The following is a 27,694-nucleotide window of genomic DNA, read 5'->3' as shown; positions in this document are numbered from 1 at the left end:
ATCAAGGTAACAGGTGATGGAAGGCAAGAGGCCATGGGGGGCCATTTTGTCTCCATAAGGAATCTGTCGATTCCAGTGACGGGGGCTTGGCATCCCAAAATGGAGGACGCTCAGGGCACCAGTCATTTCAGCACGGAGCTGCCACCAGCCCGTAACCTGCTCTGCGGGTCACACACAGGTGCCCAAAACCATACACTGGGGGCACAGGGTTGCACCCCTACCAGGGGTGCCATAAGGGTATCCCATGTGTCTGTTCACCAAACCAAAAAAGAGAGAGCTGCACCGCCAGGAGTCCCACATGAACTCCTGTGCCGAAAAAACAACAGAACACACGATGAAAAGCAGTAAAGGACAAGGATACGGAGGCCCTGTCCCTCCGATGCATTTGCAGCATCACACAGACCAGCTGGAAATCTATGCAACTGTCCCTGCTGGCACCTCTCACACCGTCCGAGGTTCTGGCGATCCCACCAGTTTAACTGCCTGATGCGATTAAGAGCCACCCAATAATCTGCCCAATGCTCGCACAGTGGCACAGATTACCGTCCCTACTAGGCTCATCAGTTCAGGCGGCACCGGTATGGATCAGTGTGAGGGCAATTTTGTCTTACGGACTAAAATTACACCATAACCAAGACACAACACGGCTGCACGTCCGGGTTATGGATCTATACAAAGAAAATTCCCCAATTAGCTTTCCGAAGGCTCAGTGGGTTCTCAGACTGGTGGAGGCAGACTGGCTCCAGTATATGATCCTCTTATCAGTAATTTGCAAACACACCACTGAACAGACCCGACAGACGACACTGACAACGGACGAACTCGCAATGGAACAGAACGGTTTATAGTGATAAATTCGAATGACATTATGTCGAAAGTCATAATGTCGAAAAAAAATAATTCGAACTAAAATAATTTGAATGTCTATTTTTAATGGCTTTTTGTTCGAAATGGGGGGTCCCCCCAGCCTCTCCCTTTTTAAATTGTTTTTTTTTTGTTTGACCCCTTTTTTTTACTCACGGAACCCAAAACAAACATGTAAATAAAAAAAGAAAATATTAACAAAAAAGTCGAAGTTTTTTTTTCAACATTGTCTTTCGACATAATGTTTTCGACTTTTTCACTGCCTACCAAACAGAACACAATATCATCCCCACGTCTTTGCGATTTTTATGCTATTTGTGCCCCAAACAATGTCAGTCGTAGTCGGATACTGGCATCCCAATGGTCCGGCAACCTAGGGATCGAGCTTGACCCTAGCAACATATATGTTTTCTTTGAATCCATACCGGCGGTCTCACTGAGCATTCAAAATGGGGATATCCAATATAAAATGATCCAACGGATGTACTACACGCCTAGCAAACTTTTTAGTATGGGCCTCATACACTCTCCAACATGCTGGCGACATTGTGGGGGTCTGGGCACCATGGGAACCATCCTTTGGTCCTGCCCACTGATCGTGGCATTTTGGGGCACGGTACATAGACGGATCACCCACATAGTTGGAGCCAATGTCGAACTAGCAACCAACCCGATACTCTTCGGGCGGACATGTGGACCCTCCACAGCGTAAGATTATACACATAATACTCTTCGCCACCTGGAAGTCCCTGATCCTCCACTGGAAATCCATTAGACCACCCACCAAATCCACATGGCAGCCGCTGCTGGCCAAACATTGCTCTTTGGAACATAACACCCGCCAACGCCTCTCGAGGTCGGCACAGGCTGGATATTTCTGGGAATTGGCCGACACATTTATTTAACCTCAACAATGACAAAAATTGCACCAAAAATGGTGTTGTATATCTCAGAGACACACAACTCAAAGTAGACGGGGGGGGTCAGGGGGGAGGACCTAGGAGCAGAACAAGAGGACCATCCATGGTGCAGACACATATGCTCCAGGCCCCTCGCCGACTTCTATGTACAGCATTAACAGCATGTTGGGGATGTTATGGGGGGACCCTGTAGCTCATGGCTGAATCCTACAATTTTAACGCTCATCACTGATGAGGGTGGTGACAAATTGGAAGCACTGATTGAAGTTGGCAGGGTGGGGGTCAAATCTGTGGCCCAACGGTGGTGCTTCCTGGGTCCTAACACTATACACGAAACATTGAAGATTACAAGAATAGATGATGAACAAAAACGTCCTACCACTGGGCTGTTAGAAGAAGCTGGCGATGAGAGGAGTGGGTGGGAAGGGAGAGTTGGGGGGGGGGGATAGATATTACAGCGATGGAAGTGGGCATGCTTATGGCCTTAAAACAATATGATGACCTTCAGGTGGAGAAAACTGAGGCCATAGTCGTAACAAATGTGAAATGTTTTTTGTACCATATGACTGTATTGATTTAAATGTTTGAAATTCAATAAAAAGATTTAACAAAAAAAGAAAATTAAATATTGATAGGAGAAACTTAATTATTTTTTTGTTTAGTTATTACAATGTAAAAAAGGGAGTTTTCTCTCTCTCGTACGAGATCCTGCAAGTGGGTGGAGACATTATTCACAAATTCAATGAAGATGCCTATGAAAGAGAATATAGGCCCAGACAAATAGACAATTTACATTTCCGTTTTTCCTTTGCAACTCTGGAAGCTATTGTTTCTATCTACCTCTTTAATTTGGAGTAGGTTCTGTAAAAATGTCTTATAAAGCAGAATGCCTTTTGTTATACCATTTGTTGTAAACATCTAAAGCTGCCTTTGGGTTGCACAATCATTATACAGCTTATCTATGAGGGACATTAGACCTCCTTTTAGAGAATGGTTAGCGTTCGTCTATGTGCAATTTTATTCAAGATCAAACATTGAGTTGCGTCTCTTTGAATCACTCAGCAAAAGATGTATGCAAAAAGATGTAAATGTAAAAAGTAGACAATATATGTTTGTATGTTTAGAGTCCCATGTAACAATAGAATATTCTGTAGAAGTAGAGACAATTTAGCTTTTAATGGTTGTGCATATCTATTGTTTTAAAATCAAATTAGTATTTTAAATTTTCAGGGAAAGGCCAATATGATGTTGATTTTCTTGTGTATCATTGACAGGGAAAATACACAGCCATTGGAAAGTTGGATGCAGCTCAACAGTTCAAAAAAGAAATTGATCTCAGCTTGTTGAAGCTTGACACAAAGAAAGAGAGAACCAACAGTCCACTATTTTCTAAGAACCTTTCTTCGTCCGAAATTGGTCAATCTTACAGTACTGAGGTAAGACGACAAGCAATTTTGAAACAACACAATCCATTGAAAAATAGACAATAGTTGGTTGACAAAGACACTCGGAACCTAGATGAACTACTGCCATGGTTGCCATAGGCAAACTCCCTACCCCAATCCTCCAACATTTTTCACCTTTCGAGCTGGTCTACGTACACCAAGGTGATGTTGATCTCCTCAAAGAAGATTGAGAAAGTCACAAGGACATGGAAACAATGTCACCCAGCTAACAAGAAGAATCTTCTGTTGCTGAGTGAGATCATCTAAAAGCAACCACAAGCCCCTTGGGCAAAGCAGAAGTGCCTTCATGATTGCCAAGCTCATTGAGGAAGTTGCAATTCAGTGACCAGATCCTGGTTGTCCTCCCAAACTCAGAAAACAAACTTCTCGCCAAATGGCATGGACCCTGTAGAATTAGTAAGGTCCCTAGCAATCTGAATTACTACCTTTTGTCGGGTTAAACATTGGATGACTTCCCAGGTCCGTTTGCATTAACTAGTTGAAGGCCTGGTAGGACCCCAATGATCATGATTTGTTGACCAGTGCTGATGTTCACTTTGTGATAGAGGCTTCTTTCAGTCCATCGAAAAATGATAACAGAGAACCTGAAAGCATCTCTTGCTGCTGATCTGTGGCAATAGCCAAACCATTTTTAAGATGTCATCACAGAGATGTTTTGAAGAGCCTCTGGTTTTGTGCACCTGATAGAGAACCACCTGTAAAGCAGTTGACATTCGACCCTAATGACTTCCAGAATTCATTCAAAAAAGCACTACAAGAAGAGGTACAGACAACGCTGCAGTTATGTGTCATCGGACATACCCAGAGTCACTGGTCTTCCCCATTGTCCTTGTGGGGAAACTGCATGGCTCCTGAAGGTTTTACATCAATTTTAGAAAGGACAGTGACATTTCAAGGTTTCCTTCATAAACTATGCCCACAATCAATGAAAGAATTGAGATTGTAGACCCGTCCAAATACACCTGTACCCTTGTTCATTGAATCGCCTCAATGGCTCTTTCAATTAATGAAATTACCTTTAAGCCTCCAGAGTCCCAGACACTTTTCAACCGTTTATAGACTGTTTCTTGCAACACTGGAAAACCTACGTCGGGGCGTATCTTGATAACACTGCAATAAGAGTGCATGCAACATCTGTACCTTGTTGCCCAGAGTCTCAGGAAGGGCTTCCTAAAAGGAAACCCAGGTAAATGCCATCTTGCTCTGACCACCTTAAAATACCTTGCCTCTGAAATCATAAGGGGGATGGTACAACCACAGGAGTCAAGAAAAAAGATTCAGCAGCCTACGAATAAAAAGGAACTGTTATCCCTCCTAGAGTATTTAGGGTACCACATATACTTCATCCCAAACTGCTCAATATTGACCGGACCCATAATGGACCACCACAAGGATTCAAGCTCAGTCAAATCAAGAGGTTTGAGACTAGGGAAGAGGCTTTCATGTGACTGAAAAAGTTACTGTTTCATCCACCCCCACCTCAGTATGCCATATTGGAAAGATATGTTGATACTACAGAAATATGTCTCCAGAAACAATCTCTGCACTGTTTCTTCCCAAGTACCCCATGGGATAGAACAACCGATCCTCTTCAATAGAGGAACATGCTTCCACAGTGAAGGAAGCATAGTCCTGATTGAAATAGAGTGTCTGGCCATTAATTATTTTTTGGCCAGGTGAACATGTACTCTAGCCACAGATTATGCACCTCTCACATGACTAGCAAGAACCAAAGAAACTAAAGACTTCAACCCCCTATCCTTCTAACCCTATTCCTTTTAAAGTAGTTCATAGAGAGGCACACTAACAACTTAAGCTGATTTCCTCTTGAGTCCTAGGGGGAGAATTCAAAGGAGGTTCGGCAGATATGTTGACAAAGTTCTCTTCCTGAGCCTGGAGGTCGATGGTGCTATCCCCAGTGGGGCTAAATGCCAATACTAGTCAAGTTATGCTCTCCTTTGGGTGAGAGGGATGCCCAGGCTTCTCCCACCATGCCACCAACAGGATGCAAGGAATTTCCATAAGAGAATCCATTGTGCTCTTTCTCTTTGAGGGAATCCACATAGTTGGTAGCATGAAAAGTGTTACATGTCACCTGTGAGAGGAAAAGCTCACATTTCACTAGGATTACTGGACACACTAACCAACAGTGCAGGTAGCACGGCAGCGCCAGGCACAAAGGGACAGCAAGGGTCTGTGACTGTGGGCTTTTATACTCCACCCTCGTCTCACCAACGGTCCTGCATAATAAAATGGAGTGAGAGAGATACACAGGCCGTTGCACACATGGCCATGTGTGTCTTCCATGCAGAAGATGCTTAAATTCAAAGATGGTGGATGGCCTGTATGAAGGCTTGTGAAGGGTGCAGGATGAAAACTGAAGTCACAACCTCATCAGGGGACCAAAATAAAATGTGTGGTTTAATAGGGCTTCAATACAGAGTGGTGAACAATAATAAACAGGGAAGCAATGAAGCTCAAGTAAACTGTCAGGACTAACTAAAAGTTCAGGGTTAGCTAAAAGTTCAAAATGTCTTTTCTTCATCCAGTAGCAATCTCTCAGGGATGTCCCCCTGTTCTTTCTCCATATCGGACATGACCTGCTCTTTTTAGTTCCTTATTCCTTCTAATTGTTGGGAAACAGGGTTGTGTTATTTGTTGGACTGATTCTCTTGCTCTGTCAGCCTGCAGCAGTCAGGCCCAGTGATTAGAGCTATCAGCAAAGGCCAAACAAGTCCCAAAGCTCTGGAAGCAGATCCAGAGATGTTGGTAGTTTGAGATGGTAGCCGACTAGACTAACTCCTCCTCTAGCCCATTCGCAATTCCCTTCTTCGATGATAGCCCCATCCCTTTCCTTGGGAAACTTCTCTTACATTTGTCTTGGCCATACTGTCTTTAAACTTCGCCTGCAGCTAATCTCTCTAGTATCCCTTCTCAATTACCTTCTCTACAGTGGACCCCTCAACATAATGTCTTTCACACTTGTCAATGTCTTTGCTAACTGCCTAACATGCTCCTTAAACTCTTTACTCATACTCTCCTCACAACTTTAGATTTCCCCAGGCCCTGTATCTTGCCTTCCGCATCTCACTGTCTGTGATGTTTCTTTGTTCTTTACCCTTCTGGGCACCTTTCTCCGAATGGATTGTCTCCTTCCACGTATTCCTCATCTTGTAATATATCTTTTCCAGATTCAGCTGCTTTGGAAAATAAATTCCTCGACAGAGGGTGCTGTACACTGGTCCTGTCGACTCGATGTCCCTCAAGGGCCTCCGTCAAATGGTCGATATCATCACAGGTATATATAGCATGCGCAGCGCCCATTGGCTTCAGTTCGTTTTTTTCCGATGCAACTTTCACTTCGAGAGAATTATGGCACGCTTCGGTTCTTCGAATTAAAATTAAAATGTCTGCTCCTTCAACACTTAAGACAGGTTTAAAATGTCAAGACTGTGGGTCAAAAATGACAATTACTGATACCCACTGTGTATGCCTATGGTGCCTGAGCACAGAGCACCGCACGACGGACTGTGTTTCCTGTCAGCCAATGACTGATAAGGCTCTAAAGGGAGCGTAAAGGTAAATTAGTTGTGGGTAGGACCCCTTTGAAATTCCTTTAAAAAAAAAAACGGCATCCGACCAGTTGAGAGATTCTCCTTGATGGAAGAGATCCAAAGAAAGATCTCAATCCAGGAGTAGATCACGACAATCTTTGTCTTCATCAAAGAAAACAAAGAAGAGGCTTTTAGATCGCCTTCCACCTCAAGTGATTCCGCTCCTGAGAGGATCACATGCCCGACCAAATCCTCCACTTCTGTTCAGTGGGAAGAGTTTTGGAGAGAAATGCAACACATTTTCAAGAGGGAGGCCCTGACCCCCTCGAAGAAAGAGCAGAGAAGCCATGCCCCAGTCACTCTGCATAAAGACGACAAAGGAAAGTTGTAGGCTAAATCCTGTTTGCCCTCGAGCCAAGGGCGCAGGCCAGAATCACATCAGGAGCCATCAAGACCTCAAACCGAAATTGTCAAGGGCTTCCACAAGTTGAGAATCCAGCCCTTTGAAGGCATTATTGATTAAAAAGATGTTGACAATAAAAGATCTTACAGCATCCGAGTCGTTGACGCCTGTGTCGAGATCATCGACGCCAGGGTCGAAAACTTCGGCGTCATTGGCCTCAAAGCCGTAGTCAACGCAATGTTCGAAGCTGAGAAATGGCACAAGAGAAGGCTTATAAACCTTTGCCAACGAAGGATTTCTTTAAGGCATTATCCTCAATTTATGAGGTACATGCGACTTCTGATGACAACACTCCTCCTTTTGGCTTACAGTATGGTACTCCAAATGTCCTAGAAGCCTTAATATCTGAGGAGTCCACAATTAAATATTTATGACAACCTGCAGACAGCCAGTGGTGTGGATACATCACCTGAGTTGGAGTTTGGAAAACTAGACCTTTCTAATCGTGCTGATGCCTCATATAGGCAATTAATGAGCAAGGTAGTTGAGTTTTTAGGATGAAGCAGGCCTGCGCTTCCTCCATTTGAGCAAGATGATTTAACAGACTGTAACGCTCACCTGATTCCCGCAGTGGCACCGGTCTTGACTGGGTGAATGCCATATCTTCAAAGGTGATGTGTAACACACGGTTGGCTCTTTGGGCTGGACCTCTGTGCACTGTATGTCTGATTCGAAGAGTAAGATGTCTTAGGTAAGTGAACGCCGAGCTCTCCATCTGCCTCGGGGCAGGGTGCCGTAACCAGTTTCTTCACTGGATAAGGGTGCAGGCCTCTTGACCTCAGAGGAATGCTGTCTGTCGTTAACTGCACGAACGGTAAGTTCTGGGCACTTCAAATGTCTTAAAAGTCTTTTGTAATGATATCTCTTGTTTTGCAGGGTTCCGGCAATGGCGGATGGCGGGCTGATGAGAGTTGACGATCGAACCCGCGTGAGGAATAGAAGCGTCTGGAAGCACGTAAGTAAGCGCTTGTAGCCTGCTTCACGATGCGCACTAACTGTCCCTTTTATCTTGCAGGTACAAGTTCGGAGCTTTAGAGAAGCTGAAGGGTGCTGGAATACCCACTGGATTCGGCGTGGGAAGGAGTAATGGCACGTGAGTAATAAAGTTGCCCAATGTCTTTAAACGCACCTTCTTTTGTCTTTCAGATGCGGGATGCAGCGCCGAAGGCCTCCGGAGCGTGCGAAGAGCTGGTAAGCTTTTGTCTTTCAGATGCCGGAATGCAGTGCGAAGACCTCTGGAGCATGCGAAGAGTAGGTAAGCCTTTGTCTTTCAGATGCCGGAATGCAGCGTGAGGCGTTGGTGACAGCCGATGGACCAGGTAAGAGATGCGCTGCCACTGAAGACCGTAGTGCTAACCTGTTCTTTCTTTGTCTTTACAGGTGCTGCTGAAGACTGGATTCCAGGATGGTAAGCCTTTGTTCCCTTAGGCCCAGGATCAGAAGCAGAAGACACGATGAGCGTTCTGCTGCAGAGAATGCAGAATAACGCAAAGCAAGATTCATCCATCGGGTGTGGTTTAAATAGCCTCCTGTAGTGCTTAGATGTCTCCTTCCACAGCCACGCCTAGGTAAGAAAAGAGTTCCTGCTTTCCAGAAGAGTTCCAGTGTTCTGAACCTAGGGAGTGGCTCCTGCCCCACCCAACAGGAAAAGTAGTCCCAAACAGAAGAGGATAAGGGGTTCAACTGGCAGGTAAGTAAGCAGCATGGTCTGCTGCAGGTAAGTCCACCCAAGCATTATGAGCCCGGCGCTTCCAGCGCTGGGACTGGGCATCTTTATGAGCCTGGTGCCACTGGCGCCAGGACATGGTCCAAAAGGTCCCAATTGGGACTGGCTGTGTCATGATCTCTGCTTCCAAAAGATCAGGACTTGCCCGACTCCCTTGGAAGCAGACCCATAACCCCGGTTCCGAGTGCCAGCCAGTCCCAATTGGGACCTTTTGGACCCTGTTCTGGCGCCAGTGGCACCAGGCTCATAAAGATGCCCAGTCCCAGCGCTGGAAGCGCCGGGCTCATAATGCTTGGGTGGACTTACCTGCAGCAGACCATGCTGCTTACTTACCTGCCAGTTGAACCCCTGATCCTCTTCTGTTTGGGACTACTTTTCCTGTTGGGTGGGGCAGGAGCCACTCCCTAGGTTCAGAACACTGGAACTCTTCTGGAAAGCAGGAACTCTTTTCTTAGGCGTGGCTGTGGAAGGAGACACCTAAGCACTACAGGAGGCTATTTAAACCACACCCGATGGATGAATCTTGCTTTGCGTTATTCTACATTCTCTGCAGCAGAACGCTCATCGTGTCTTCTGCTTCTGATCCTGGGCCTAAGGGAACAAAGGCTTACTATCCTGGAATCCAGTCTTCAGCAGCACCTGTAAAGACAAAGAAAGAACAGGTTAGCACTACGGTCTTCAGTGGCAGCGCATCTCTTACCTGGTCCATCGGCTGTCACCAACGCCTCGCGCTGCATTCCGGCATCTGAAAGACAAAGGCTTACCTACTCTTCGCATGCTCCGGAGGTCTTCGCGCTGCATTCCGGCATCTGAAAGACAAAAGCTTACCAGCTCTTCGCACGCACCGGAGGCCTTCGGCGCTGCATCCCGCATCTGAAAGACAAAAGAAGGTGCGTTTAAAGACATTGGGCAACTTTATTACTCACGTGCCATTACTCCTTCCCACGCCGAATCCAGTGGGTATACCAGCACCCTTCAGCTTCTCTAAAGCTCCGAACTTGTACCTGCAAGATAAAAGGGGCAGTTAGTGCGCATCTTGAAGCAGGCTACAAGCGCTTACTTACGTGCTTCCAGGCGCTTCTATTCCTCACGCGGGTTCGATCATCAACTCTCATCAGCCCGCTATCCGCCATCGCCGGAACCCTGCAAAACAAGAGATATCATTACAAAAGACTTAAGACATTTGAAGTGCCCAGAACTTACCGTTCGTGCAGTTAACGACGGACAGCAGTCCTCTGAGGTCAAGAGGCCTGCACCCTTATCCAGTGAAGAAACTGGTTACGGCACCCTGCCCCGAGGCAGATGGAGAGCTCAGCGTTCACTTACCTAAGACATCTTACTCTTCGAGTCAGACATACAGTGCACAGAGGTCCAGCCCAAAGAGCCAACCGTGTGTTACACATCACCTTTGAAGATACGGCATTCACCCAGTCAAGACCGGCGCCTCTGCGGGAATCAGGTGAGCGTTACAGAACGCAAAGCCTATCGCGAAACTCCCACGCAGGCGCTATGGAAACCTCGGATACCGACCAGCTAGCCCAGTTACTTGGGGAACTAAGAGCAGAAGTGCATGCAGCCCGTCAGGAAACAAATGCTCTAAGAAGGGAACTGATTATTTCCAAGGAGCGAACAGACGATCTCGCTAGACAATTGCTACAGTCACAAGCCGGACAAACTCCGTTACCCGCATCAGGGGCAAATCTTCCTTCAACATCCTCTACGAACCCAGTGCAGATCAACCTTCCTGGGAATGTACCTCTGGCTCAGCCCAAACGATTTTCTGGTGACCCAAAGAGGTTTGCAGTATTTATTAATCAGTGCCCGTTGCACTTCTTATGCCGGCCAGCAGCCTTTCCAACTGATCAAGCTAAGGTAGCTTTCGTGCTTTCGTACCTTAGTGGCAATGCGGCAGACTGGTCGATCCCTCTAGTTAATCAAGATGATCCGGTTCTCCATGATTTTCGAGCTTTTCAGCTCAGTATGGAAAAACTGTTTGCAAGACATTCACAGGGGCAGGCCTTGGACAATGAGCTCCTTTCATTGCGACAGGGTAATCAAGACCATTTGGCTTATATTGCGTCTTTCAACAGACTGATAGTGGAAACTCGATGGCCTGAGGACAAAAGTATTACGCTGTTTTATAGAGGTCTACGTGGAGAGCTCAAAGATGTGTTAGCCCAAGTAGTGAATCCCCCGCAAGACTGTTCAGACTATATTGACTTAGTCGTTCAAATTGACCACAGACTGCAGAACAGGAAGGCCGATCGTTCCAAGTTTGATGCTCGAGTATTTTCCAAACCACCAACTCCTACCAAAGGAGTAGACTCCGGGGAACCCATGCAAATAGGGGGCCTGAAAGGACCACTAACACAAAAGGAGCGGGAAAGGAGAAAACAGCTGCAATTATTCCTCTTTTGCGGAAACTCGGGGCACTTTCTTCGAGACTGTCCGGTGAAACCAGCCAAGAAGGCAGTAGGAGCTGCAGTTACCAGGGTCACAAACTCTGAGCAGGGAAACGACCTCGCCCGACAAGAATAGAGGTCCTCTTGCCGAGCGTTAAAACCAGTTCCGTGACCTCGCATTTCGTGATACCTATGGTCCTCATTAGCCCTGAACATCCGGATCGATTACATGCGATTGAAGCTTACGTCGACAGCGGTGCCATCGGCAATTATGTGGATCATGAAACGGTTTTGAGGATGAATCCGACTTTGTCCAAAGGCTGTAAAGGACGTCATTACTACGGTGAATGGTACGGAGATAGCCTCCGGACCAGTAACGCATACCACCCAAGAAGTGACGCTAGTAAGTCAAGATGGACACCATGAGAAGATCGTGTTCGATGTGATCAAGGCCCCCCAGTTCCAGATTATTCTAGGAATTCCTTGGTTAGAGAAGCACAATCCTCAGATCGATTGGCGAGCAAGAACGGTTCAGTTTCCAGAATGTGTCTCCACTTGTCACCCTCGACCTGGTGTTGCACTGGCAGCAATTTCCTCTGAGGCGCCTCAGTTACCTCCTGAATACCTAGAATTCCAAGATGTTTTCCGGAAGGATCAGGCTAACTCTCTACCTCCTCATAGGTCTTATGACTGCCAGATAGACCTGATACCTGGATCTACTCCTCCTTGTAGTAGAATTTATGCCCTCACCGAGCCTGAGAATCTTCACCTCCGACAATACCTGGATCAATACCTAGCGAATGGATTTATTCGTCCTTCCAAGTCCCCTGCTTCCTCAGCTTTGTTCTTCGTTCCAAAAAAAGAAGGGGACCTTAGAACTTGTATAGATTATCGCGCCCTGAACCAGATCACTGTTAAGAATAGATATCCGTTACCTTTGATCCCTGAACTCCTGGACCAAGTCAGAAAAGCATGCATATATACAAAGCTGTATCTTAGAGGAGCCTACCACTTGGTACGAGTAAAAGAGGGCGATGAATGGAAGACGGCCTTCCGCACCAATTATGGGCTATTTGAATATCAGGTCATGCCCTTCGGACTTTGCAATGCCCCGGCCGCCTTTCAATATTTTATGAACGATGTCCTCAGAGAGCTCATAGATGTGTGTGTTGTTGTTTACATTGACGGCATCCTCGTTTATTCTTCATCGGAAACTGAACATCGGAAACACGTGAAAATGGTCCTCGAGAGATTGTGTCAACACAAACTTTTCGCTAAGTTGGAAAAATGTGTTTTCAACGTGACTGAAGTTGAATTCTTGGGATTCATATTATCACCTAGCGGAGTGCGTATGGATTCAAAGAAGGTCGATGCAATTCTCAAATGGCCATCGCCATCCTCCGTAAAAGGTGTTCAAAGCATGTTAGGCTTAGCTAACTTTTACTGCAGGTTTATCCCCGAATTCTCTCGAATAGTCCAGCCCATCACCGCCTTGTTAAAGAAAAACAAACGTTTTGAATGGTCTACCGAGGCGGAACAAGCTTTCCAGAATTTGAAGACTAGATTTATCTCTGCACCGATCTTAAAACATCCTCGCCCAGAACTCCCCTACATCGTTGAAACTGATGCTTCGAGCCTTGCCATGGGGGCAGTTCTATCACAAAAGGACCCTGTAACCAATCAGTTGCATCCCGTGGCATTTTGGTCCCGCAAATTCTCGCCTCCTGAAATCAATTACACTATTACTGATAAGGAACTTCTAGCTATCAAGTCCGCCTTTAAGGCTTGGCAGCATTATCTTCTGGGGGCCCGACACAGATCACCGAAACCTGCAATATTTGAAAACCGCAAAAGCTCAATCCTCTAGGCAACTCCGTTGGGCACTATTCTTTGCCGAGTTTGACTTCATAATTACCTATCGACCTGGTACAAAAAACGGTAAAGCTGATGCCCTTTCTCGGATGGGAGTGGAAGAACATTTGATCAATCCTAAACCTGTACCTATCATTCCCGAACAAAGAATTCTAGGTGTAATCGCCACACAATCCATAGAGGAAGTTAAGGATAAAGCCAGGCTACTGGTAACTCCAGCAGACATACAGAATTGGCATCTGCAGGCAAAGGACTTTACGGTGAAGGACAACCTATTATATTTCCAAGAACGGTTATACCTGCCCAGCACAGATTTACAGAAAAAGGTAATCTCTTGTTATCACGATTCTTTAATGGAAGGACATCCCGGTATGACCAAGACCTCGGAAAAGATCAAGCGCTACTTCTGGTGGCCGTCTTGGAAAAAAGATATCAGAGACTTTATAATGTCCTGTGGAGTATGCGCCCAAAACAAGAGTCAAAAGGAAAAACCAGCCGGCCTCTTACGCCCTATTGACATCGCGCCTCGCCCTTGGCATACGCTTTCTATGGACTTCATCACCGATCTACCTCCATGCTCCGGATACAATACGATCCTAGTAATCGTGGACCTATTCTCCAAGATGGCCCATTTCATTCCACTCAAAGGCTTACCAACAGCAGCAACTCTGGCCCGAGAATTTCTCGAAAACATCGTCCGACTGCACGGTTTTCCTTCAGTTCTAATTTCGGATCGAGGTAGTCAATTTATTTCTCATTTTTGGCGAAGTTGCTGTCGGTCGGCTCAAATTGATGTGAGACTTTCGACCAGCCACCACCCTCAAACCGACGGACAAACCGAGAGGACCAATCTAACTCTGGAACAGTATTTGCGCTGCATGCTACAACAAACTGAAAAAACTTGGAAAGATATCCTTTGGATAGCCGAATATGCCTACAATAACTCTGTCCACTCGGGAACTGGGAAGACCCCGTTTTTTCTTTTATACGGTAGTCACCCTCGAACCTCGGAGTTGGATCCACTCCAAGATCTTGGAACACCAGCAGTAGACCACCTGCACTCTACAATCACCCAAGCCTTTAAGGAAGCCGTTTCTCACCTTCAAAGGGCTAAAGAACAATACAAGAAAGGAGCAGACCAACATCGGAAGGAAGCCCCCCAATATCAAGTAGGAGATCAAGTCTGGTTATCCACCAAATATCTACCTCTAAAAGGACCACGCACATTCAACCCAAGATACCTTGGTCCCTATTCCATCACTACCATAGTAAAACCAGTAGCGGTCAAGTTGGACTTGCCCCCTCACATGAAGATACATCCGGTCTTCCACGTCTCTCTATTAAAACCCGTGCAACCTCAAACCCGACTAACTACATCTCCAAAACCTATTCTAGTTGATGGAGAACTTGAGTTTGAAGTCAAAAGCATCCTGGATTCCAAGATCTCCAAATCTAAGCTATTTTACCTGATTGACTGGAAAGGCTACGGTCCCCAAGAAAGATCCTGGGAACCTGCAGAATATGTCCACGCGCCTCGTCTAATCAAAAGATTTCATCGAACATTTCCTAACAAGCCCAAACCCCCGGAGAAGCCCGGTTTGGGAGGGGCCTTGAGGGGGGGTGCTGTCATGATCTCTGCTTCCAAAAGATCAGGACTTGTCCGACTCCCTTGGAAGCAGACCCATAACCCCGGTTCCGAGTGCCAGCCAGTCCCAATTGGGACCTTTTGGACCCTGTCCTGGCGCCAGTGGCACCAGGCTCATAAAGATGCCCAGTCCCAGCGCTGGAAGCGCCGGGCTCATAATGCTTGGGTGGACTTACCTGCAGCAGACCATGCTGCTTACTTACCTGCCAGTTGAACCCCTGATCCTCTTCTGTTTGCGACTACTTTTCCTGTTGGGTGGGGCAGGAGCCACTCCCTAGGTTCAGAACACTGGAACTCTTCTGGAAAGCAGGAACTCTTTTCTTAGGCGTGGCTGTGGAAGGAGACACCTAAGCACTACAGGAGGCTATTTAAACCACACCGGATGGATGAATCTTGCTTTGCGTTATTCTGCATTCTCTGCAGCAGAACGCTCATCGTGTCTTCTGCTTCTGATCCTGGGCCTAAGGGAACAAAGGCTTACCATCCTGGAATCCAGTCTTCAGCAGCACCTGTAAAGACAAAGAAAGAACAGGTTAGCACTACGGTCTTCAGTGGCAGCGCATCTCTTACCTGGTCCATCGGCTGTCACCAACACCTTGCGCTGCATTCCGGCATCTGAAAGACAAAGGCTTACCTACTCTTCGCATGCTCCGGAGGTCTTCGCACTGCATTCTGGCATCTGAAAGACAAAAGCTTACCAGCTCTTCGCACGCTCCGGAGGCCTTCGGGGCTGCATCCCGCATCTGAAAGACAAAAGAAGGTGCGTTTAAAGACATTGGGCAACTTTATTACTCACGTGCCATTACTCCTTCCCACGCCGAATCCAGTGGGTATTCCAGCACCCTTCAGCTTCTCTAAAGCTCCGAACTTGTACCTGCAAGATAAAAGGGACAGTTAGTGCGCATCGTGAAGCAGGCTACAAGCGCTTACTTATGTGCTTCCAGGCGCTTCTATTCCTCACGCGGGTTCGATCCTCAACTCTCACCAGCCCGCCATCCGCCATCGCCGGAACCCTGCAAAACAAGAGATATCATTACAAAAGACTTAAGACATTTGAAGTGCCCAGAACTTACCGTTCGTGCAGTTAACGACGGACAGCAGTCCTCTGAGGTCAAGAGGCCTGCACCCTTATCCAGTGAAGAAACTGGTTACAGCACCCTGCCCCGAGGCAGATGGAGAGCTCGGCGTTCACTTACCTAAGACATCTTACTCTTCGAGTCAGACATACAGTGCACAGAGGTCCAGCCCAAAGAGCCAACCGTGTGTTACACATCACCTTTGAAGATACGGCATTCACCCAGTCAAGACCGGCGCCTCTGCGGGAATCAGGTGAGCGTTACAGGCTGGCACTCGGAACCGGGGTTATGGGTCTGCTTCCAAGGGAGTCGGGCAAGTCCTGATCTTTTGGAAGCAGAGATCATGACACAGACATCCTGGACCAAGGTCCACAGAAAAATCCTATCTTGCCTTTTCATATTGCTCTGCAAAAAAGGGTTCACTAAATTGGGAAACTCCAGAGACTATTGCTGTAGTTAACAAAAACTTCCCCAAGAAGTATAGGCCCCCATCCAGCAGTGACCCTGAATATTTGACCAGGCATCCTACACCAGAATGTCTGGTAGTCGAGGCGGCAACGTCCACTAAACAGTCGGCATACCCACTACTCCGCTGGACAGGGACGACAAGCGTGTGGACGGTTGGGCACAGAAGATCTTCACAGCAGGGAGCATGGCCTTGAAATCTGCCAACGCCTCTTGTGCCTTAGCAAAATTCACGCTCACCCTGTGGGTCTGTATAGCAATGGCGGCTGACCACATTCCCAAAGGGGACGAAAGAGAAGGCTTCCTGGCTATCATTAAAGGTGGAAAAGAGGCAATGTGTGAGTGCCTACAGTCAGATCCATGGTGACGAGTACCGTACTACACAGATTTGCGTGGTTGAAAAAGTCACGGTTTGTACCAGACGTAAAATACAGGCTTCTCAATAGGCTGCTTGATGGCCCTAAGTTGTTTGGCAGCAAGGCTGACGAAAGCCTGGAGAAGCTGAAGACCTCTAAAGCGGCAGCAAAGTCTCTGAGTGCCGCAATCAGACAGCCTCAACATTCTTGACGTAGTACATCATCTTGGAGGTGTAGGTCCTTTCACTTTTAGTCCTCAGTTGGATGAGCGAGAGGACAGGCTAATCATAGAGGCCTTAACCCACAAGACTCCTGTGGGAGGTAGACTTTTACAGCATATGAAAGAATGGCGGGGCATTACTTGAAATGCATGGGCATTGGAAACAGCAGCCCAAGTTTACTGCCTTCCCTTTCTAAAAAGACCTCCTGATCATCCACCAAGGAACAACTCATTCAAACTTCCACATCCGCTCCTTGTGCAGGAAATGTTGACCCTGCTAGAGAAAGGTGCTATAGAACCAGTACCTGGAGCGGAGAGCAACAAGGGTTGTTACTCCCCTTATTTCTTAATCCCCAAGAAGGACGGAGGATTCAGACCCATCTTGGAATCAAGAGACCTGAACAAATTGCTCAGGAAGGACAAGTTCAAGATGGCTACCCTTTCTCAGATCCTTCAGACACTCCAGCTCCAAGACTGGATGGTGTCATTGGACCTTCAGGATGCTTACTTTCTTGTGCCTATCCATCGCAAGCACAGTAAATACCTGAGGTATTTCAGTTTCTGCCAACTCAGTTTCGAGTTCTGCCATTTGGGCTGACCTTCGCCCGAGGGTCTTCACCAAGTAAATGGCAGTAGTGGCAGCAAGTCTCAGGAGAGGGGGGATTCACGTCTACCCCTACCTAGATAATTGGCTGATCAGGGTACGTGCACCTGAACAATATCTAGAACATCTCAGCATCACCTGCCACTCTCTCCACAGACTGGGCTTTTCCCTCAATTACAAGAAGTCCCACATGATACCATCTCAAAGACTCCAGTTCATCAGAGCAGTCCTGGATACAACCTTAGGTAAAGCCTCACCTCCCGAGGTTAGGGCTCACCACATTCTGCAAATGGTCGCCAAATTTCAAAGTGCCCAGCATCCAGCCTTTGACTTTTTGAGGTTGCTCAGCCTCATGGCATCCTGCATGTTTCTGGTGCCTGAGAATGAGATCCCTGCAATGGGCTCTCAGTACACAGTCGTTTCAATTCTTGTGCAAGATGTCAGACCTAATTCAGGTTCCAAACAGTGTCGCAGTGTGGTGGGCTTGCAAGGACAATATTTTGAAGGGAGAACCGGAGATAATTGTAGCGATGGACGCCTCACTCACCGGGTGGGGAGCCCATGCCAACAATCTGACAATCAGCGGTTGTTGGTCTCCATCGGATCCCAAACTACTCATCAACCTTTTGGAGATGAGGGAAATCAGATTAGCGCTGAAGGTCTTTCTGCCCTCTGTACGGGAAAAGAATGTCCTGATAATGACGGACAACACAGTGGCCATGTACTACGGCAACAAAAGTCTACCTGTCTTAGATCTTTCACCCTAACCCCTTTGATCATCTACCTCCTTCCAAATGTTAATGTTCCTGCTCTCTTCATCTCCTTTTGAGCACCTCGCTTTCCCTGAAGTTCTTTCTTTCACCCTTCACCTGACGACCTTGGTTACGCTGTATGACCCAAGTCACCTTCTCATTTTCCTTTTCAACATTCACCTTACTGCTTCCCCCTTCTTTCTGATTACCACCTCCAACCTCCTGACTCCTTTGCAGCTCCTTCGCCCCTTTCTTGGTTCCTCTGACCCTCCTTCTAATTACCTTCATTATCTTTATTTATTTTATTTATTTTACTTATTTCAGTCAGGGTGTATCAGTTTAAAACAAAACGTTTCACTCATCTCAACAGTACAAAGAGAATCTCAACTAATTACTGTGAAATATATACACAATTTAAATCCTTTAGATTAAATCCATAATTTGCTTCCAGTAAGTATTTATCAATTACAATTCTAAGCGATATTTGTTTCCCCTGCACGAGTCTTAACCAAAATATAGTCGAGTACATAAAGCCTTCATTATATACAAATTGACAAAAAAGCATACAGCTAATCTCTTAAATCGTTCTATTCTATGTAAAGAATTTTTAACAACTCCATTACATCTGTTATCGGGCAAATGTGACATGTACGTGCCTTAACCCTGGTTTTTCTTTGTATACCAAACAGTTAACTCGTTATCATCAAATCAGCCATTTTACAAGGATATGTCTGCAGAATGGCTGGCTCGGATGTATTCTACAGATCTAACCCAGATGATCATAGTTAGTTTGGCAATCCCATTGAAATAAACATTTCTTAAAATTCCTTTGACATAAATTAGGATATTTGTAAATGGAGGAATTGAAATCAAGTTGTTTCATAATTCTTTCACAATCTAACATAAAAGAACTGACCTTTCCTATAGTACCGTTGCTTTTTAAGTTTAACGATATTATAAAAAGAGTTAGCAACAGCTGATTGTATTTTGAGGTCAGTCCTCACGCTCTAACATCACCATGCGTATACAGAAGTAAGATTCACCTCTATACATATTTTCTGTATTTGGGTACAGCCCGGTAGACCGATCAGGTGCCTACACATCCAAGCCCCTAATCTATTGTGATCTTTATGAGAGGGTGTACCTAAAGGGTGTACATATAGAATTAATGGCTTAAGTTGTTGAAGGTTAAGTGTATGCAGATGTAGTATAGAAAATCCCCAGTGCTTATCATTGAATCCTTTAATCTTTGCTAATATCCGAAGAATTGTAAATGCTATATTTTGAAGGACAGGTGCATCTGAAATCATATAATGAATCCCAACGTAGCAAAGAAGTTAAGAACATAACAATTGTGCAAGGTTAAGCATTTATTTTGCAAAGCACATCACTGCAGCTTTATTCATATCAATTTCCAGATTAATCTCCAGTCTTCCAGGTTTCCACCACTGGCCGCCAAAACCTGTTGTGTTATGATCCAATTTAATCAGGTTGTCTGCATAGGATGACAACACCAGTTTCTTTTGCATGATTTTAGGAGGGACGTTCCTTATGTCAAAAATGTTGTCTAAATCAGACTAATATAATTTATATAGCTTTGGGGAAAGGGCATTGCCTTGTTTTAACCCACAACTTGTCTTTATACAGTCTGTAAATGCACCATTTAGATTTAACCATATTCTGACCACTGTGTCACTACGTAGCAAGATTCATAATTTGAGTTGTCCATCTTGTATACACAATGATGACAGTTTCTGCCAAAGGATAGACCAATTAACCCCATTGAAAGCGACTGTGAGGTCCTAATAAGTCACATATACTGGCGGAATACTGGGTATCAAGGCTGCCTGTCATATACATTGCAAGATAAACATAGTTGGGTAAGGCCCTTTCCAAAAAAAACGTCTGTTGGACTGATAGAATGCTGTTATCTTCAGCCCAGGTTTCGATTTCCTCTACGACTAGCACGCCAAAGATTTTTCTTGTCATCCAACAGAGGAATGGTCCTATAACTACCTGGGGTTTCCCTGGTGCCTTTTTTTATATATATGGATACAATATCTGATTCTGACCAGGGAGTAGGGATGAACGATTTTTGAAGCATTTCATAAAGCACTGTAATATATCAGCCCATAAGTGAGGGTTTGCATTCAGGACGACATTTGCAAGTCCAGCTGGACCATGAGCACTGGAATCTTTGAGTGTTTGAATTACATCCTGAATGTCTTCCTGATTAAATTGACCATCCCATGTAGCCAGCATATAACACTGAAGAAAGCCCCACTTGTTAAGAGCAGGGTATATTTATATTCCATGTATTCCATCCACTCATTTGATGGTTTGGGATGTATCTGTTCTGCCTCTGCTGGTGACACCAAACTGGCCAACGTCTACCAGAACTGCACTGTGTAGACAATATTATTAAAGATTGATTCATTTTAGAGATTTTTACATACAAATGTAACCGGTTTTTATAATTGGATCTGGAAACTTTCTGCCTACAATGTTTTTCCCTTACACTATTATCCAACCGATCCAGGGCTTACAGAGCCCTGCGCAGCTCCCTTTTATGGTTCACGATTTTCTAATATAACTTGGGCCTGGCTTGCCTAATTGCCCAGCACAAAGTTTGATCAGCATCCACTATCAATGGCACTTTCTTTGATTTTATGTGTTTTGAAAAATGTATTGGGGAGATAAGGTTTTCTCTAATTATTGATATCAGCATCAAAGAAACAATTGTATTACCATTTTTTTCCATTCACTTGATCTTTTTGGATAACCAATGAATAGCTTTCTTTTTGTTATTTACAATTAATATAGCTACATTCGCTAAGTTAGCCCTCAGACATATTTGTACCCGTATTTTAAATACTAGTGGGGCATGGGCAGTATGTCCTATATGGTAAATATCAAGTGACTGCACTTTTAATATATTTCACCCGATGTAAACATGTAATCCAAAGTGGATTTATGTATCTCATTCGTCCAAGTCAATTTACCCAGAATTTTGCCTCATGTACGGCTGTATCCCCAAGCAATTGCTCATACATTTCTGCCCACATTTTGTCTTCCCGATTCACCTCCTTGTGGTAAGATTGCTTGCTTCAATGTTAGTATCACATGCATAATGGGTCACATCTTCAACCCTATCAGGACAGAGATCATTTAAAGCTCCTACTAGAATGATATGCAATGACCCATAACATGTATATAACTCTTCTAACAAAGGAGCAACTGTATTTTGTTCCTCCCTAATACTGCACAGTGATGGTTGACCGTATATGTGGACTATAAGACAGTCAACTATAGATGCTGTAGTGTGCCAGGGGGTTAAATGAGCCCCCAAAACATTGGGGGTCATTACGAGTTTGGAAGCAGCCATGGCGCTATTAGCGCCATGGTTGCCTCCAAACCCGGGTCCGGTCTGGCGGAATGGGGACTTACCGGGACATTCCGACCTATGCGGACCCGGTAAGTCCCCATTCAGATTACCATTCCCGATTCCCATTTGAGCCCCCATAGGGCTCAATGGGAAGGGGGATGGCGCTAATAACGGGCCCGCATCCGGGCCCGTTATTAGCTCCAAGGTCCCTTAACGGGCCCCCCAGAGAACAGCTAGTCAGACCATCATTACCGGTGACCGTTAACCCTTACCACCCAACTCAGAATGAGGCCCATTGTGCTGTTATTTCCACAGACTTGAATTCTTTTTGCACAAGCAACCGCAATTAGTAAACCGCCCTCAATCTGTGGTAGGCCAGTATAATGACAGTATGATAGCCGTCCAAATGTGAGGGGATGAATCATCCAAGTTTCTTCTAGTCATATAATAGCATGCAAAAACAGATAATACAACACTGCCTCAGCATTAAAACAAAATATTTTGATCCCTTTTATTCCATGTTCTGTGGCTTCACTATCTTTGGCTACCTCTCTCCTGCTCCTCTTGCCAATTCCTGAGCTCCTTTTCCTCTTGCTCCTTTCAGCCATCTACTGATGAACTCCTGGCTCCCAGAACAGCAGTGCCATTCTCAGAATTCATGCCCCTTTTATAGTAGTCTGGCTCTGCCTCCTGATTGGGGTTGCCTCTACATGGTATTTGGGACTGCGCAGGGGTTGGCTAACTCTTCCTAAACCCTTAGCTCAGCCCCCAAACAAGGTCACCTGCCTGCTAGGTTTAGGTCTGCAGGTTTGGCATTCAGAACTTGGGATTTGTAGTTCTCTGATAGATGATTGATATCTACTGACTTTGCTTGCATTATCCATGTCTCCCGCGTCATCCAGTGAAAGCCTTTATAAGGCCGGTCTGATGTGCATTCTGCGTGAGCCTCGTGTGTGCACTGATTGACTAGGATGATGCAGAGAGGCAGTGGGTCCATTGTGGCCAAGGTGACCGCACTTCCATGGATTGTTCCCACAGATTGAGATTTATTGGTTGTACCTAATGGACTTGAAGTGTCTTTCAGTGTGTTTCATGTGGCTGACCCATGCCAAGTGGAGGAGACAATGTGAAAGTGGCCAGGGGATCCACGCCATACTGCCACTGGGGTCCATCCTCAGGTAACATGCTGAGATCCGTTGTCTGTCCGCTAGCCGTCACCATGGTCACGCAGGTGAGTTTGCCACACCGCCCAAAAGGGAGACCTTATCAATCCAAGGGTGCTAGCCTAAATCACCTGTGCTTATTAGTGAGAGAGGCATTCCTGGATGTCATCTTAGACTCCTATAAAAGAGGGAGGAAACATAGTAAAGTGTTTGAAGGTGTTTGAAGAAGGAGGAGACATAGATGTGGAGGTGGTTGGAAGAGGGAATTGGAGCATGGAAGAGGGAGAGGAGACAGTGAGGCGGGAGAAAAGAAAAGAGAAACATAAGGTGCTGTAGGAAGAGAGATGAGGGTGAGAAGGGATGAAGAACCAGAGAAGGAGAAATGAGGAGGAAAGACGAAATTTCAGGGGTGGAGAAAAGAGGAGGGCGGAAGGAAAAGAGTGGAGAAACATTAAGAATTAGAGAAAGGCACATAAGAGCTGAGCGAAGTCGAGGAGGAGGGCATGTCGGGTCCTGAGGAAACAAAAGGCACAATGGGGATAAAGGTGAACCCCAATTCTAACAAGGGTGGTTGCTCTTAGAAGGATGCAGGAATGACAATGTGGCGACACATTGTGGGGGTGTCATTGAAACCAATGTACAGAGAGGAGAATGGAGGAGAGGAAGACCTAGCATGTGGAGGGTGCCAAGGACGGGAGTGAAAGTGTACTGGTGGGAGAACGAACCAGTACCCTGAGAAAAGGAGGTGGTGAGAAGCCTGAAAGGAAGGCAGTGGAAGTTTGGTAGTGCCCTCCTGTCTTTTTATGTATCTGGTTGTTTGTAAGAGAAAGGCTCAGACCCTGCATTTTAGCACTGTGCCAGTGAGTGAGCAACACTCCTAGACTGTGAGGCTGCAAGGTTGTCTTCCCTCGTAGTGAAGCCACCGAGAAACAGTGTCTTAAAAGGAAGAACAAGATCAATAAAGACCAGCATTGACCAGAGACTAAGTGGTGGGGAGTACTAAGGAATCCCCAAAGAGAGACAATGGGAGGGACATTCTTGTGTACATTCTCTTCCCTACATCCCTTTTCTTTAGACAATCTCATAAATAAACTTTTTGGCGAGGGGTAAAAGTTGGCTTCCTGAGAAACTGATGCTAATGGCATACAACGGATCCTGCGTTTAAAAGAGTTGTATGTCTCTTTGCAGGGGAGCATAAGGAGAAGAAATTGCCTTACAGTATCCTGCTGCTCCCACCTAGTGCCTATGAACAGCTGGTGGAAATAGATAATGTGACCTTGTATCTTCCCCCTATGCATAGCAATGATCATGGGAGTGCTACAAGAATTGTATTGATATACTTTTGTAGATGTTCTGACGGAAGTATGCTACACTATGTCTTAAACACCTGTCAACCCATACAAAATTAAAAAGAAATAAGGTAAACTTCTGGGGTATATTTAGAGCCACAACAGGAAGCTCAACCTGCAATGAGAGAGCCTTGACCTTAAGGGTTCTGCTAATTTGGAACCCTCATCCTTTTTGCCTCTGAGTGCTCTAATTTGCTTCTAAAAAATATTTTTGTGGATTGTCTCTTGTTGATTCACAGTCTTTATTTGGCGATTATGCACAAGAGTGGGCCAACTAAAATGTGAAAATTGGGGATTCCCCACAATAAAAAATAAACAAATGTCAAGATGGCCTTATATTTACCAGCCATATTCATGTAGTCAATCCTTCAGGCACCTGGAACCAATGTCCCAGACTCTAGCATTCATGGGAGGTTGCCTCACCTCCCTTCCTCTGTCATCATGAGTTTGCTTGGATCACAAACCCCCTACTAGATGTATGCTTTCCGGGGTGCCGTGTCCCTCGACAAACTCTGAAAGCTGGTCTGATCTTGGGGTTAGATTGGCCATTTCTCATTGCCAGCAAGTAACGTTTTTGTGGTGTCCTTGGGGTGGACTGACTGTACAATTGAATTCTTAAACTTATCCTCTCAGAACTGCCTCTAACCTCATTGGCCCAGAACCATTCCTCTCACCCTCTGTCCTTCCTAGGGTCGACCTGATTTGCTGGAACCTTGCTGTTTACCTTTACCAACTTCATTTGTTACCAGCTTCTCTGGTACCACCACCCACTTCTGTCTAATGCTTCCTCCACCTTTTTTGGTATTACCACTTCCTTCTGTGTTCATTTTCTCTGCTTTCTTAGTAGTTTATTCTGGTGAAAATGTTGACAGATATGTTTAGTGGTAGAACATTCATGAAAGATGACCATGCATCATGCTTTAGTTGTCTTCCTAATCGCCACACCATTCAAGAATGCCCATAGGTTTAAAAATGACATATCGCGGACATACATACATGGAAGTGATGAGGCTCTGGGTAGACAGAGTTGAAGCGTAGGCATTTTACTTTTTCTGATGTGGCAAACAGGGCATGCATTGGCTTTGTTCATTTTGTGAAGATTGTTATGCAAGAAAAAGAATGCACTAAACTTCAAGGAGCCCTGCCCACACAAGGAATGCCAGACCACAAGGACGTGGGAACTGTGCCATTGACTCAAAATGTCACTAAAAACCTCTATGCCTGGTTCCACCCCTATTTTTCTCTGTTCAGTATTTAGGTATATTACCTACATCAGAGGTGTACTTTGTGGGACTGGCTGGCTGCTAAAATACATCTTTCAACAAACTCTAATACTCCTAAATTTGAGGGAGAAATAAGACATTACTATGCTGTCTTTTCCTTGTATCCAATAATAGATATAGTATCCTATGAATGCGCCTTTCACCTTACTCTATTCCTTTAACTGTTTCTATTATTAACTATCGTTGCCCCTGCAGATCATTTTAACTGGTTCTTGAGATCGAAACATGTAGGGCAAAGCAAATTGATATTTCTTCTGCTGATCCAGTCTGTAGCATTTTCAAATTGAGTTTCCCTTGATTTTCTGAACTTTATGTAGTGTTTGGATGTATTTTGCATTTTTTGCACGGGCTGTATTTTTGTACTGCACAAGTGCATTTTAATATTGTGGCATCTTTTGAAGAGTTTATCATATGCACTGTACGAATTGTAACTATTTGCATTGTGCATCGTCATACTTCAAACTGCACATGGTCACTTTCTTAGCATTCTTACATGTAATGTGTTTTTACATGTCTTTTAAATAAATTGAATTTTTCTGTAATAGAAAATATATATATTGTCTGCATGAACATAGGGAATAATTGCTTTTTCCCACTCTCCTTATGGTTTGGCATTCATTGGACTGCAGGGCTCCTTGAAGTTTAGTTAGTGTGTATATTATTGCCCCGTATAACCCCGCTAGTATAATACGGGCAGCTCTCCCTTGTTGTCTTATATATTCATAACGGCCAGTGGTCGTGAGAGCTTTTCTCAAGAACCACATTATATCTAAATAGAACACATATCCATTTCTTTTCTTATTTTAATTATTTTTGACCACTTTGATGATGGCTTTTTGTGTTTTCTAATGACTATGTGGAAGGTCTTTTGTCAAGGGTTCCATCCTGGCCACACAGGCTGAAGTTGTTTTGATTACCTCCAGCTCCTCCTGGGACGATTAGGTAACCCATCATAAGAACGGAACTCCGTGGTTCCATTATGTTGGAATATTTGAGCAGCAATTTTGAGAAGCAATACCCTCCCACTAGGTCTTATAGTCAACAACAAACCACATTTGTTTATGGACAATATTGATTTTAGAATAAGATGGAGTCTAATCGCCTTCACATGTGGCAGAGATTGGCTTATTTTGATTTTTGACACAGCCACATAGGTTACCAGACAGATTATTGATAAACTCAATAAACGTAAAGAGGGGATCCACAAATTGATACCACTTGAGCAATTGTCTAAACATCCCGAAGAAATTGACAAGGAAGTAAATAGTTTAGAACATGCACCACGGCTCACAGAATTAGATCGCTGAAGAAATACCTTTTTGGCTTCATATTAACGGGAGCTTTTCCCTATTCGGATAAAGGCTTAAAATCATAACCTCATGAATCCACTTCTAAGCAGAAAAAAGTAAGGTTTAGAGGTACCTCATACAGCACTGATAGTGACACTAGCCGTGAGGAAATTGACCAGAATCCTGGCCCCTCACCTGGTGGTGAACCCTCGAATGCCAGCTATGAATTTAAAGAGCAAAGAAAAGGAGATGGAACATTTGGGCGTGGTCATGCATGAACCCAATTAGACCACACACAGCGGCCATCATTGGTAGTCCATTTATGTTCACATGTTTTCTCCCACACAGAACTTAAGAAAGCTCTGCGCTTTGCTCATACACATACCTATGATCTTTTCACTCTTGGAACACAGTTTAAGCCGTTTATGAGAAAGATCCATGGCAAATAATTCTTTGCATTTATTTCGCATTAGGATGTGGATAAACTCACAGATTTCAAACTTCCCCAGGCTTGTAGAAGTACTTGTCTTTAATTTTCTAATGCCAAGTACTCAAGGATCTCAATCGTTTAGAAATGGCCCCCACCCCAAGACTTTCTTCAACTTATCCACTGACGAACATCATGCCATATCCAGTTTACAGAATTACAATGAGCTGATCATCAAACGTCAAAAAGGGAGGCAAAATAGTCTTACAAGACCGGACTAAGTATATTGATGAATTGCACAGCTGAATGATACACATTGCAAATGACCCCACTACTGCATTTGCGAGTGACATCAAGAAATGGGCACAAGTAGAATTGGAACATGGAGGCACCCACGCTGCCCCCACACGCAT

General features: G+C 45.0%; 1 protein-coding gene across 1 annotated transcript in view; it reads left to right on the top strand.

The window, feature by feature from the left end:
• ZBBX (zinc finger B-box domain containing) overlaps window positions 1–27,694 on the top strand; it is a 1,294,113-nt gene that overhangs the window by 405,914 nt on the left and 860,505 nt on the right. The window contains exon 8 of the mRNA XM_069618490.1: window positions 3,059–3,220. Coding sequence (XP_069474591.1) covers window positions 3,059–3,220 — 162 coding nt within the window. The remainder of the gene's footprint in view (window positions 1–3,058; window positions 3,221–27,694) is intronic.

Source organism: Ambystoma mexicanum, chromosome 10 (genome assembly GCF_040938575.1).
Source record: "Ambystoma mexicanum isolate Mex_15411 chromosome 10, UKY_AmexF1_1, whole genome shotgun sequence".
Classification (NCBI taxonomy): Eukaryota; Metazoa; Chordata; class Amphibia; order Caudata; family Ambystomatidae; genus Ambystoma; species Ambystoma mexicanum.
This window is presented reverse-complemented; position numbering and strand designations above follow the sequence as displayed.